The 14,054-nt window shown below is 52.0% G+C and overlaps 3 protein-coding genes across 3 annotated transcripts; 2 read left to right on the forward strand and 1 right to left on the reverse strand.

The window, feature by feature from the left end:
• Positions 1 to 67: 67 nt before the first annotated feature.
• Positions 68 to 5,532, forward strand: P168DRAFT_308697 (DNA-directed RNA polymerase I core subunit RPA190). The gene is made up of 3 exons (XM_024839226.1): positions 68 to 300; positions 389 to 3,632; positions 3,687 to 5,532. Exons 1-3 carry the CDS (start codon positions 116 to 118, stop codon positions 5,262 to 5,264), a joined length of 5,007 nt encoding a protein of 1,668 aa, XP_024697549.1. The 5' UTR covers positions 68 to 115; the 3' UTR covers positions 5,265 to 5,532.
• A 12-nt stretch (positions 5,533 to 5,544) lies between these two features.
• On the reverse strand, positions 5,545 to 8,372 carry P168DRAFT_263341 (TFIIH/NER complex ATP-dependent 5'-3' DNA helicase subunit RAD3). The gene is made up of 4 exons (XM_024834793.1): positions 8,339 to 8,372; positions 7,808 to 8,264; positions 7,641 to 7,757; positions 5,545 to 7,586 (listed from the first exon to the last, which is right to left on the reverse strand). The coding sequence occupies exons 1-4, from the start codon at positions 8,353 to 8,355 to the stop codon at positions 5,790 to 5,792; spliced, it is 2,388 nt and encodes a 795-aa protein (XP_024697550.1). The 5' UTR covers positions 8,356 to 8,372; the 3' UTR covers positions 5,545 to 5,789.
• A 396-nt stretch (positions 8,373 to 8,768) lies between these two features.
• Positions 8,769 to 13,995, forward strand: P168DRAFT_230222 (ubiquitin-protein ligase RKR1; the record flags this gene model as incomplete). Its single annotated transcript, XM_024833224.1, has 8 exons — positions 8,769 to 9,065; positions 9,120 to 9,513; positions 9,562 to 11,293; positions 11,347 to 12,167; positions 12,221 to 12,637; positions 12,690 to 13,063; positions 13,126 to 13,425; positions 13,474 to 13,995. The coding sequence occupies 8 exons, from the start codon at positions 8,769 to 8,771 to the stop codon at positions 13,993 to 13,995; spliced, it is 4,857 nt and encodes a 1,618-aa protein (XP_024697551.1).
• Positions 13,996 to 14,054: the final 59 nt, after the last annotated feature.

Raw genomic sequence — 14,054 nt, forward strand, 5'->3', positions numbered from 1 at the left:
TCTTCTTCGCGGCATCGAGACCGAACGAACCCGCTTCTGCTTGCAGCTTCCCCTCCACTGCGACCAACGAACTCTTTCACGCCGTCATCGGTCGCTCTAGGAGCTGCAGGGAGCCATGGCCAATTTCGCACGTCCTGTGGCCTCCACCATCTCGGGAGTGGACTTTGGCGTCTACTCCGAGGAGGATGTCAAGGCCGTATCAGTAAAGCGAATCCACAATACCCCGACGTTGGATTCCTTCAACAATCCTGTTCCTGGTGGTCTATATGACTCGGCTATGGGAGCCTGGGGTGATCATGTGTAAGTCTTTACGCTGGGGTGTTTTTTTGTCTGATTCTAGGTCCCCTCGACCGTGTTTGCAGAACAAGAAAAAACTAATTGGTTTTAGCTGCACGACTTGTCGCTTGAGCTCATGGGCCTGTACAGGCCATCCTGGACACATTGAGCTCCCGGTTCACGTCTACAATGTCACGCACTTCGATCAGATGTATCGCCTGCTCAGAGCGCAGTGTATCTACTGCCACCGTCTTCAAATCTCTCGGGTTCAAATCAACAAATACGCTTGCAAGCTGCGTCTCCTGCAGTACGGGTTAATCGACGAGGCGGCCGCCATCGATGAAATGGGAGCCGGCGCAGGGGGCAAGTCCAAGGGAGGGAAGAAGGGTGACGCTTCCGGTAGCGAAGAGGAGGATGACGATGACGATATCATTGCGCGCCGAGCTACCTATGTCAAGAAAAGCATTCGCGAAGCACAGGCATCCGGCAAACTGAAAGGCCTGATGAACGGCTCGAAGAACCCCATTGCGGCCGAGAATAGACGGGTTCTCATCAGTGAATTCTTCAAGGAGATTGTCGGTGTTAAGAAGTGCGCACACTGCAAAGGAATGTCACCCGGATACAGAAAAGATCGCTACTCAAAGGTCTTCCGAAAAGTGCTGTCTGAGAAATCGAAACTGGCAATGGTTACTGGTGGGTTCCAGGCACCGAACCCTCTGGTTCTCCTTCAACAAGCCAGGCAGTTCAACAGCAAGGAGAAAGAAGCCCACTCGACGACCCATGGTGCCGAAGAGGAGGTGGCTCGCGGAAACGCCGTGTTATCCCAGATGGAGAGTACCAAACAATCTGCTGGGGAGGGCGGCGGCCAGTATCTTCCGTCTCCCGAAGTCCATGCGGCGATCACCTTGTTGTTTGAGAAGGAGGCCGAGATCTTCAGCCTCGTCTACAACTCCAGGCCGCTGTCGAAGAAGGAATCTCGCATCAATGCGGATATGTTCTTCATCAAGAACATCTTGGTCCCGCCCAATAAGTACCGCCCCGCCGCCCAGCAGGGACCGGGTGAGATCATGGAAGCACAGCAGAACACGCCCTTGACCCAGGTGTTGAAGAATTGCGACATCATCAATCAGATCAGCAAGGAAAGGCAGAACCTGGGGTCCGACTCCGCTTCTCGGCTGCGGGACTATCGCGATCTCCTCCAGGCCATTGTGCAGCTTCAAGATACTGTCAACGGTTTGATCGACCGCGATCGTAGCGGACTCTCCGGGTCAGCCCTCCTCAGCGCCCCCAACGGCATCAAGCAAATTCTGGAAAAGAAGGAGGGCCTGTTCCGAAAGAACATGATGGGCAAACGTGTCAACTTTGCCGCCCGAAGTGTCATTTCGCCCGATCCTAACATCGAGACCAATGAGATCGGTGTCCCGCTTGTCTTTGCAAAGAAGCTGACCTATCCGGAGCCTGTGACGAACCACAATTTTTGGGAAATGAAGCAGGCCGTAATCAACGGCCCCGACAAATACCCCGGTGCTTCCGCGATTGAGAATGAACTGGGACAGGTCACCAACCTGAAATTCAAGAGCCTCGACGAGCGAACGGCACTGGCCAACCAGCTGCTGGCCCCGTCTAACTGGCGGATGAAGGGCTCGCGCAACAAGAAGGTCTACCGCCACCTGACCACTGGCGATGTCGTGCTCATGAACCGTCAACCTACGCTTCACAAGCCCTCTATCATGGGTCACAAAGCGCGTGTGCTTCCCAACGAGAGGACGATTCGCATGCACTATGCGAACTGCAATACCTACAACGCCGATTTCGACGGTGACGAGATGAACATGCACTTTCCTCAGAATGAGCTGGCACGAGCTGAAGCCATGATGCTTGCGGACGCGGATCATCAGTATCTGGTCGCAACGTCCGGGAAACCCCTGAGAGGTTTGATTCAGGATCATATCTCGATGAGCACATGGTTCACTTGCCGTGATAGCTTCTTTGAAGAGGAAGATTATCATCAGCTTTTGTACAACTGTCTACGACCGGAGAATTCTCATACTGTCTCGGATCGGATTGAGCTCATGCCACCTATGGTGATTCGGCCCAAGCGTCTTTGGACCGGAAAGCAGATCATCTCAACGATCCTTAAGAACATCATGCCTCCAGGAAGAGCCGGTCTCAACTTGAAGAGCAAATCATCAACTCCTGGTGACCGGTGGGGCGAAGGCAATGAAGAGGGGACTGTCATCTTCAAGGACGGAGAGTTGCTCTGCGGTATTCTTGATAAGAAGCAGATTGGTCCCTCCGCTGGCGGTTTCATCGATTCCATTCACGAGATCTATGGTCACACCATCGCTGGCCGGTTGATGAGTATTCTGGGCCGGCTGCTCACCAGGTTCTTGAACATGCGCGCTTTCACCTGCGGCATTGACGACCTTCGGCTGACGAAGGAGGGTGACCGTGTCCGCAAAGAGAAGCTGAAGGAGGCTGCTAGAATCGGCAAGGAAGTTGCGTTGAAGTACGTGACGCTCGACCAGACCACAGTTCCCGACCAGGATGGTGAATTGAAGCGACGCTTGGAAGACGTTCTCCGTGACGACGAGAAGCAGGGCGGCTTGGATAGCGTTTCCAACGCCCGGACTGCCACTCTGTCTAGTGAAATCACCAAGGGCTGTCTCCCGGGAGGTCTGGTCAAACCATTCCCGTGGAATCAAATGCAGTCGATGACAATTTCCGGAGCCAAGGGTTCTGGTGTCAACGCCAACCTGATTTCGTGTAACCTTGGCCAGCAAGTTCTGGAAGGCCGACGTGTGCCCGTCATGATTAGCGGTAAAACGCTGCCTTCATTCCGAGCCTTCGAAACGCATCCTATGGCTGGTGGTTACGTCTGTGGTCGTTTCTTGACGGGCATCAAGCCTCAGGAGTATTACTTCCACGCAATGGCCGGTCGTGAAGGTCTGATTGATACTGCCGTCAAGACCTCTCGTTCCGGTTACCTGCAGCGTTGTCTGATCAAGGGTATGGAAGGGTTGAGAGCGGAATACGACTCTTCCGTCCGAGAAGCGTCCGATGGCTCGATTGTCCAGTTCTTGTACGGAGAGGACGGTCTGGATATCACGAAACAGGTCCACTTGAATGACTTCGAGTTCTTGGCATTGAACCACAAGTCCATCATGTCTCAGGTCAACCTGACGAGCGACTTCCACAACCTAGAAAAGGAGGAGGTTGCCAACTGGCACAAGGAAGCTATGAAGAAGGTGCGCAAGACAGGTAAACCCGAGGCCATGGATCCGGCCCTCTCCATATGGCACCCCGGCGGAAACCTTGGCAGTACGTCCGAGGCCTTCTCGCAAGCCCTCAAAAAGGTATGGAACTCCCTAATTTTTGATTGTTTCTCAAAGACTAATAACTTTGTGTAGTATGAGGATAGCAACCCGGATCAGGTCTTGAAGGACAAGAAGAAGCCTGGCACTGGTGTTATCAGCAAGAAGGGATTCAACACGGTGATGAACATGAAGTATATGAAGTCTGTCGTGGATCCTGGTGAAGCCGTTGGTATCGTTGCTGGCCAGTCTATCGGAGAGCCTTCCACCCAAATGACCTTGAATACCTTCCATTTGGCTGGTCACTCCGCCAAGAACGTCACACTGGGTATCCCCCGTCTGCGTGAAATTGTCATGACTGCCAGTGCCAACATCATGACGCCGACGATGACCTTGATACTGAACGAGGAGCTGTCTAAGGAACACTCGGAACGTTTCGCCAAGGCAATCAGCAAGCTCAGTATCGCCGAGGTCATTGACAAGGTTCAAGTGAAAGAAAGAGTTTCGACTGGCAAGGTCAAGGCTAAGATCTACGATGTCGAAATTACATTCTTCCCGCCTGAAGAATATATGGCCGAATATGCCATCAAGGCCAAGGATCTGCAGAACGCCCTCCAGAACAAGTTCATCCCCAGGCTGGTTAAACTCACCAGGCACGAAATCAAGAAGCGTGATGACGAGAAGACCCTCAAGAATCATTCGACGGCCCAGCCCGAGATTGGTGTCTCTGTCGGCACCACTCAAGAAGCTGCGCGAGGCGGCGAAGGAGAGATAGGAGCGGCCGACGATGATGACGAGGAGGATGCAGACGATGCCAAGCGTGCCAGGGGTGCGCAGAACCGGTCTAACCAGGTCTCGTACGAGGGTCCCGAGGATGAAGAAGTCGATATGGTCCGAGCGCAGGATGACGACGAGGAGGATGATGATGGCAACGCCAAGCCTCGAGACATCGAGATGAACGATGCCTCCGATGACGGAGACGCCGAAGACCAGGCCCAAGAGAGCAAGCTGCGTGAGGACGACATCAAGGGCAAGTTTGCCGAGGTTCACAAATTCAAATTCAGCCCCTCCGAAGGCATCTCGTGCACCATTCAATTACAATACGACATCGCAACCTCCAAGCTGCTGCTCCTGCCGTTGGTCGAAGATGCCGCCCGCAGCGCCGTCATCCAGTCAATTCCCGGCCTGGGCAACTGCACGTTCGTCGAAGCCGATGTCACCAAGGGTGAGCCTGCCTGCGTCATCACGGAAGGCGTCAACCTGCTCGCCATGCGCGACTACCAGGACATCATCAAGCCGCACAGTCTCTACACGAACTCCATCCACCACATGCTCAACCTCTACGGTGTCGAGGCCGCGCGCGCCTCCATCGTACGCGAAATGTCGGACGTTTTCGAAGGTCACAGTATCTCCGTCGACAACCGCCATCTGAACCTGATCGGTGACGTGATGACCCAGTCTGGTAGCTTCCGGCCCTTCAACCGCAACGGTCTCGTCAGGGACGGCTCGTCGCCGTTTGCCAAGATGAGTTTCGAAACCACCGTTGGCTTCCTCAAGGATTCTGTCATCGAGCGGGACTTCGACAACCTGAAGAGTCCCAGTAGTCGCATCGTGGTTGGTCGTGTGGGCACCGTCGGTACCGGTGCTTTCGATGTTCTTGCGCCTGTTGCCTAATCTGCATGAGTTTGTATAGTGCCAGTAATATTGACTGGACTGGACTGGACGAGTGTGTTTTGCTGTATATGCTTTGCAATTTTGATCATGTATTTACTATGCATCTGTTTGTTTTCTTCTGTCTTCTGTAATTTCCTTTCTCTTCTTATTGTCCTGATTGATGTGTCCTACGATCTTCGGAGTTCTGTTTCAGCGGAATCAAGAAAAAACAAAAGTCTTGTTCTTATTTTGACAGCATTTAGATGACATCTGACGCCCATTAGAAGCGAATCTATCAGATCGAATAAATAAATAAATAAGTAACTAAATAGTTCCAGGATTTGTCTAAACTCGCTATAACATGGTAAATTATTGTTTCCTTTTTCCCAATGTGAACACCAAAACTGCCCTGGTATCATGTTACATGCGATAGTATAAAGTTGAGGAAAGCGCACCCAAATATGCAACATAAGGTAAGAGAAGGGGGAAAAAAAAATAAGAGGGGTAAGAAAAAAGGACTATCAGACCGAGATAACCGATGTTATGTTACTGCGCGTCTAGCATCATGAGGTCTTCGTCAATTTCATCATCGAATTCATCCGCAGCAGCGACCGCACCATTGTGAGTGACACCGTCCATCGCGTGCCCATTGGTTACTGCCTCGCGACGGACTCTCTCATCTTCCAACAGCTGCTTCTCGCGATGCCGCTCCAGGTCCTCTATGCTCCACGTCGAGATCCCCTCCTGGTCTCTTGTTTTGAAGGGTTGCGCCATAGTGCGCAGGAAGTTCTTGGCCGTAGAGACTGCCATATCGGTGCTGAGGTTCGTCTCACTGTCTAGCATGGCCTGACTGATCCATTTTGGGAGTTGCGCCCGCTTCTTCTGGAAGCGTCGGTCAGCGAGGACCATCACGCCGTAGTCGTCTTTGCCGCGGAGGACGCGACCTAGGCACTGAGCGGCGTGTCGCATGGCGTCGAAGGAAAGAAAGTCGTTTTCTCGGATGCGGTAGTTCTCGCGGAGGAATTCGAGACGAGCCTTTAGGATGCGGGATTCGGTGTACTGGAATGGAACGCCGATGCACAGCACGGCGCGTCCATAGTGGTGGTCGAAATCGATCCCCTCGGAAACCTTACCACGCGCGACACAGAAAAGGATAGCGCCTCGACCATTGCAGCAGGCCGTCCGGTATGTTTCCAGCGCAAGAGATGACTCCTGGGCATCGGGGGTCTCGACAAGGATCAACTTGTAATTCCAGATGGAATCCAGGATGCCCATGCCTTGCCACATGCTGATGATGGACTCCATGTATAGGTAGGAAGGGAAGAAGACAACGACCCCATCTGGCGTTACTCGCGAGAAATCAAGTACAATGTTGCCGTAATTCCGGACGACGCCGGGGTCGTTGCGTATCTGGAAACCAGAGGAGATCTGCGCTTGATCTGATCCACGGGTGACTATCATCGGAAGGAAAGACCGCCGTGCGAGAGTCATGCTGTATGACTCTTGCAGGACAGCGTCGAATCCAAGCATCTTCGGATACATTTCCAAAGGCGATAGGGTTCCTGATGTGATGATGACCGACTTGAATCGTTCAAACACGGGCCTGATCGCAATGGCGGCATCTAGGCAGGTGAAATGTAGAATCGGGTTTGGCACAGTCGCAGCCTCCGATTCGAAAGGCTCTAGAATCAACTGGAACCCTTTGTCGTATGTTGCGACTAGCGTTGCAAAAGTCGCTACCTCCTGAAGCGGCTGGTAGTCCTCAATGTTGATAAGCTCCAGAGTGCGCACCAGCGAGGTAAGGCGTTCTGCACAAAACCGTAAAGGTTTGCGCTCTATATAGGTCAAATCCTTGACATGTGTTAAGAATGAAGGAGGTGTTTCGGATATGGTGTGTGTGACTTTCATTCGGGTTTTGAGGTATTCGATGAATCTCTTGAGGAAACCGACGAAGTGCTCTGCGCGCCGGATATTCCCCGGTACTGCCTCTTTGAGTAGGTCATCTGGAAGGACGGGGTTCGAAATGAACTGCTCCTCTTCTCTGGACTGTTCTGCTTCCCGCAACCCCTCGACAAGTTTTGTGTACTCGTTTTGAAGCTTGTCCGCATCTGAGCTCTTCATGTCGGTGATCTTGCGTTCGAGGTTGTTCGCACCCCTGGTAGCTTTTCGTAGGGAATCTTCCGTGATATCAATACTGAGCGACTCGATGCACACGTTGTCGATGTTATGCGCCTCGTCAAAGACGATGATGCTATCCTTGGAGAATTCTTTGGAGACTCGTTCCGCGATTTTGGGATCGAGGAGGTAGTGGTACGAATAGATGATAACGTTGCAAAACGGCATCTACTTAAGCATATCAGCTCTGGTCCAGTCAGATGTATAGGTGAAAAGCCCTACCATGCGTCGTGCGGAGAAGTAGGGGCACTGTTTATTTTCCTCTCCATACTTCAGCAGACCGTCGAGAGTGAAGACACCGGGTGGGACGAGGTTGTGCGGTTCGAGAAGGTCGAGGTTCTAGAAAGTTTAGTCACAATCTCTACATTGGTGTTTGGATGCCTAAATACCTCATGGTATATGCACAGCTCGACGTCCTCTCCTCGCTCCTTCTTCTCCTTGACAAATCCGGCCGTTAAACTCCGACATCGTGCGTCCACGACCGCACCACTCTTCTCTCGTTTGACGGACGGGTTGAGACACAGGTTCTTCCGGCTCGTCAGGCCCAATGCGCGAAAGTCCTCGGTGTACCCGAGTTGTTCAGTTCGAAACTTCATCAGCTCCTTCAACTCTGCTAGGGCCTTCTCGATTTCTGACATGGTTCGAGAACAATAGATGAGTTTTCGATGCTCCGGATAATGTTGTTGATAAGCCACGATCAAGGACAGAAGCGAAACAGTCTTGCCGGTTCCCGAAGGCATCTCCAAGACACAGTGACCCCCGACATCGAGGGCCTTCTTGAGATCGCACATGTAGGCATATTGTTCGGGGTAGATGCGCGGATACGGGAAAAGAACCGGAAGTTCACTGTGACGAAGCGCGTGGTTAGAACGGAAATTTTCCTGCATAAAGAACGGGGGGTCAGAAAGGGTTAAACCTACTCAATAAAGAATTTCATGATGCAGGTTGAGCTGGAGGCTCAAGCTGGTTCAGTTGACGGAGAAGAGAAATGAAGCTTTAGTCTCCAGCGCGGCCAGGCATCCATGGGCGCCTTTCCTCTTTGGGCGATCGATGACACCACATCACGTGCACCGCGATAACCCGATCGGGAAGCCCGACTGATGACATAAGATATCGTGGGTCACGCCTATCATCATCAATCAAATCACCAGCTATTATTCTCCCAATGACGCCTTGGTGCGGTCGACAACTTCAAACAAACTGACAACGGACAATTGGAATGCAGATCCAATAGACACCGATCGTGATAGAGTGTCATCAATCTCCCAGACGCTCTTTCGGTTCTTCCGACCTACCTTTTCAACTAGCTATTCGCTCATTTATATCCCGCCGCCTACCCCACACTCACTAATGAGTAAAAAGTTCAAATCTCAGGCCTCGAGTAGCCGCGCCGCTACGAGTGCCTTTAGCTCATTTGGGGCGTTTTCTTCGTCTGCTAGCTCAGGGAGGGAACCGTCGTCTCTCACATATGTGACGGAGCCGCCCAATCTGTCGCAGATTTCGGAGCCACAGTTGGCAATCGCATTCAAGAACTTCCTGAAAAAGGATGAAGTCACACGAACGAAAGCACTAGATGACCTGAAGGATTATGTTGCGAGTGTAGAATCTCGCAAGGGGACCCTCGATGACGGATTTCTGGAAGCTTGGGTATGTCTCCATTCTACGCGGATTCGGACAATTTGCTGATCGCAGACCTGACAGGTCAAAATATATCCCCGGGCGTCAATCGACATCTCCCGGAGAGTGAGACAAAATGCTCATTTCACACAAGGGTCCATTGCATCCCTTGTAGGGAAGCGAATTGTCCGCTTTTTACCCAAGGTTATTGGGCCATGGATTGCTGGAGTCTACGACAACGACAAGCCCGTGCATCGATCTGCTGTGGAGTCATTTACTCGTGTGTTCTCCACCGATGAAAAGAGAAATGGTGTCTGGAAGGTCTACCAGAGCTCGATCCTTGGGTTTGTAGATGATGTAGTCCTTCAGCAGACTGCCCTGACTCTGAGTGACGAGAGGACGGTCAAGCCAGACGATGCGGAAGCGAAGTATGCTCGTGTGGTAGGAACTGCGCTTTTGTTGTTCAATCGGATCTTAGGTATGCCCGTGGAAACCCAGCATTATATTAATCTGGCCTGACTCGAAGTAGGAAATGCAGCAGCGGAGGATCTGGAAAAAGACCTCGTCACGATCGAAACACTACTAGGTAGTAAATCGTTGTGGGCTCTTTGTTATCACGAAGATCCGTTTGTGCGCAAGTCGATATATACCCTTCTCAGAGCAGCGGTGTCGAAAGGCCCGGAACTGCTGGACTGGAAGCTTGTAAGTGCCGCTGTGATCGGCAAGTCTTTGCATATCTCTCAGCTTGGGTCTTCCTCGGATCTTTCCGAGTCGCTCCTGCGGATGACATCTGTGCGGCCTCAATTATGGAGCCAAGACTATACTGGAAAATCGTCACCGTCAAAGCGTTTGTTACAGTACGTCCAGAAGGGCTCGGAGGGCGGTGCCGGCTCGTTCTGGCCAAATCTTTATGAGCTATTGCAAATCATACCTCTGCAAACATTGGCCAAGGTTGACCTACAAAATACTGGCGAAGACAACATCGGACTCGGAGGCGCCACGGTGTTGGTAGAGTCATTCCAAGAGGGATTGAACTCAAGGGAAGAGCCTCGTCAGAACCGGGCAGCTGCATGGAAGTCCTACATTGATACTGGGATATGGCTCGCCCATCTGCTGCCAGAAGATAGTAGGACGGAATTCTTGCGCAACAGACTATCTCCTATCCCATTGCAATACGTGAAGCCCGAACAGGATCGACAGCAGTGGTCGCTTCCTGCCTTGGCGGCTGAAGCAATCTGCACAGACTATCTTGTCACTCTAGCAACGCATGGATATCACGAGGAACTGGAACATATAGGAACGGCTATGTCGGATGACTTGCTCCAGGCTGTCAAGTTATCCTGTCCAGAGCAGTCCCAGGATTTCAGGGCTTCCCAAGATGCAGTGTGCAGCCAAGCCGAGCGTCTTTCTGCCCTGGAGGCTGCGGTCCTTTCCCGAGTAGCGGATTCGGAGCATGAAACCCGGATATTGGCGACTTTCAAAAACGCCAACTCGGCCTTGCTTGAGAACTGTCTGGAAGTGTTGCGAACCCGAAATGGTAAGCCCTATGGAGCAGCTGGTGTCGTTGAGGAGACGATTCGGAAGCTTCCCCAAATTGCGCAAGGCTCTTCAGCTTTGCTGAATTTCGTGCAAGTGGATGCGCCTGAACTTCTGTTTTCGCCATCTGGCGACCGCCTGATCTCCATTATCTTGTCCTGTCGCTCGTGGGACGGGTTCGGTCCAAGCTTTGAGAGTGTCGTTGAGAGAGTCGCCCAGTTTGAACCTGGATCGTCCAACGCGCATGCTGTGCAGAAGCTTTTGTCAACCCTAGATTTCAAGGAGGTGGGGGATCAGAGCGGACTGCCTTCCTTGATCATGCGGGCTCTTGACCAAGCCTGCAGAGGTAGCAATTTACACTGGTCAATTGTTATCGCGGTCCTTCAAAACAAGAGTTCCCACGGGCCTTTGACGGATCAGGTGTTCATGTCAATTGTTGATGCACTGTCTGATGGAAGTAAAGTCATCAACGCCTTGCACGGGCTTTCGCAAATCGCGGGCTCCGTTCGGGAAGCTGTCCGTAGCTTCCAAAGTGGAAACAATGGCTCCAAGCTGACCGGGAAATTACTCTTCTTGGCGGAATCTTCCGATGAGGAAGTATCCAACCTTTCTGAGTCGTTGATCAAGACGCTGAAGGATTCTATCGTTAGCGAGACAAGTGCCAAGTCTAGCTTTGAGATTCTCCAGCACAATTTCGATCATGTCACTGAAGAATCGCTCTCGTAAGTGCTTCGCCGAGGGAATGAAATATGGGGTATCTGCTAACGTCAAAAAGGATCGAATCGCTGCTGATTATCGCGGAAGAACTGCTACATAACACCAAACCCGAAGATGTTCGTCGTATCGCGAAGGATGTGCTACCTTCGCGCGAAACTTGGACCGCGGCATTAGAACCCTTCCTCGACTTTCCTCTTCGATCCTCAACTGTTATCACCAGCCCACTGGGAGGCACTGTGCATCTTATTGATCGTACCTTGTCAGATACATTCAAGGAACGCTATGAAAAAGTGCCACGCGATTCTAACCACTGCTCACCTGCGTTCCGACTGGTCTATTTCACCACCAGGGTTCTTTCTCTTTTCAACATCACGATGGATCTCGATGCCGAAGAACTCGAAACCTTATTCTTCAACATTCCTCTGTCGGTCCAACTGGTCGACGATGACTTGAGCATTGAGAACTCTAACGGCATCACTGGACTGATTCTCCCTGAACAACGAGAGGAATACATGGCAGTCGTCAATGAGGGCCGAAAGGTGATGAGGGATTGGACTGAGTCCGAAAGCGTTGCCCCCAAGATAACTTCCTTCTGGCAAAGTAAACTCGGGGAGCTGGCTGGTCTTTCTCCAAGGGATTATCGGGTCGGCGAAGCTTTCACGAAGATCATGGACAGTGCCAGTCTGTCGTACAAGGCCAAATCTCCGGAGGAGGTTACCAAACTTTGCCGAGATACTCGAACGGCAAATGCCATCTGGTCCAGTTCTTGGGTTGCCGTTCTGCGAGACTCGATCATTTCCAATCCTACCGGGACACGACTTTGCAATGAGCTTGTCGCAGATTCCACTGGATTGAAACCATCGGACGAGAAAAATGAGGGTGAGTGACAAGGAAGGAAACTTTGCTTTTGCTTTGGTGCTGACTCAGTCTAGGTCTGCGAAAACTGGCGCTCTTGAATCTTCTTATACCCGGAGACGAAGACATCGCAGCGTCTATCCCGACGCAGCGTGTGGTGTTTCTAGTCAAGCATCTTCTGCAGTGCCTTCAGTCTGAGGAAATATCTCTGGCTGTCCAGGGAGAAGTCTTCCAGACATTGTCATTCGTGCTACCCTGTATCAGTGAAATATACGGGTCACACTGGGAAGAGTGCGTGGAGATCCTCAGTAGGACATGGCGAGACACAAACGCTGGCGATGAAGCGCTGCCTGTCTTGTGTTCGTCGTTCCGACTTTTCTCTCGCCTGAAGGCAATTGTCGACAACGAGGACAGCAATGACGACGTGAAAGACGCCTGGTCTGATAAGAAGGCGATTTTGTTCAACAGCTTGACATCGACGTTGAGAAAATTTGGTTAGCAATTCCTCCATGGATAAGTAGGGACCGCTAATTGATAACCGGGCAGATTCATCGACGAGTTCTTACCAGCCGCGGGATGTCGCAGTCGACCTCCTCTGTCGCTTAATCACCGTGATTCCGACCGAGGGTCTCGAGGAAGTGAGCAAGTTCTTCCCTCTTCTGACAGCTCAGAGCCGAGCCGTGCAACGAGCAGCCTATACCATTCTCCATCGCTACGTGCCAAGTACCCAGGAACAAGTGTCATTCGACGTGGCTCTATCCAAGTCGACTGTCCGACTTCCTAATGAGTTGATATCACTGCTGCTTGAAGCGCCGAGCTCGGAATCGATAGCGCTCTCCGACGGCGATGATAGAATGTGGGCAGAGGTCCGGTCATATTTGCTGAGCTGGCAAGTGGTCTTTGACCATTTTGTCAACACGGTACGTCATCTTATACTCAGCCTCACCCCTTCTGATGGAACATCCCAGCTTACGCAAAACAGTCTGCTACGGTGGAAGAGCACTACGTGAACAGCATCAAAGAGAACGACGTGCTCATTCCGTTGCTGAACTTCACTTTTGAATTTCTTGAGACGTCGAACGGAAAACTTGTGGACGCATCCAAATTTGATATTCGCTCGTTCGAACTCGACCAGTCGGAGACGGATGAGAAAGAGATCCAGTGGCTTCTGGTTCATTTGTATTACTTATGCCTAAAGCACCTTGCCACCGTGACGAAGGGATGGTGGATTGACACGAAGAAGCGCATCAAGGGGCCGGTAGAAAGCTGGACCGAGAGATTCGTGAGTACCATATGGGATTCCACTATTTATACATGCTAATCCAGACAGGTCTCGCCCCTGGTCATTGCCGATTCCTTCCAGAGCGTCACCGAGTGGGTCGCGACGCAAGACCCTAACGAGGAACGTGCATTGGCGGTGAAGATCTCGCCCAAGACGGCGGAAATCATCGCCAGCATCCCAGTAGACGAGGAGTCGCCGCCGGTGTCAGTGTCGATCTCTCTGCCCCCCGCATACCCGCTGCAGCCGGCACTCGTGACGGGACGCAGCCGGGTGCTGGTGGACGAGCGGAAGTGGAAGGGTTGGATGATCACAATCCAGGGGGTGATCATGTTCGCGAACGGAAACCTGGTCGACGGACTGCTGGCGTTCCGGAAGAACGTGCAGGGAGCCCTGAAGGGACAGAGCGAGTGCGCGATCTGCTACTCGGTCATCTCGACGGACATGCAGACGCCGAACAAGCGGTGCGCGACGTGCAAGAACACCTTCCACTCGGTGTGTCTGTACCGGTGGTTCAAGAGCAGCAACCAGAGCAGCTGTCCTCTGTGCCGGAACAACTTCAACTTTGTGTGATCTGCAACGCTAGCTTTGTATAGAGGAATGGGTTGAGATTTGGAGTAGACAAAATAGAC

The sequence above is a fragment of the Aspergillus campestris genome (assembly GCF_002847485.1).
Source record: "Aspergillus campestris IBT 28561 chromosome Unknown P168scaffold_1, whole genome shotgun sequence".
NCBI lineage: Eukaryota > Fungi > Ascomycota > Eurotiomycetes > Eurotiales > Aspergillaceae > Aspergillus > Aspergillus campestris.

Bases quoted from the DNA above. Each gene is read 5' to 3' on its own strand.
- P168DRAFT_308697 (XM_024839226.1), top strand. From the start codon at position 116: ATGGCCAATTTCGCACGTCCTGTGGCCTCCACCATCTCGGGAGTGGAC. The intron at 301-388 runs GTAAGTCTTTAC...AATTGGTTTTAG, and splicing joins GGAGCCTGGGGTGATCATGT to CTGCACGACTTGTCGCTTGA. The intron at 3,633-3,686 runs GTATGGAACTCC...AACTTTGTGTAG, and splicing joins TCTCGCAAGCCCTCAAAAAG to TATGAGGATAGCAACCCGGA.
- P168DRAFT_263341 (XM_024834793.1), bottom strand. The intron at 7,758-7,807 runs GTATTTAGGCAT...TAAACTTTCTAG, and splicing joins AGCTGTGCATATACCATGAG to AACCTCGACCTTCTCGAACC. The intron at 7,587-7,640 runs GTAGGGCTTTTC...ATGCTTAAGTAG, and splicing joins ACTTCTCCGCACGACGCATG to ATGCCGTTTTGCAACGTTAT.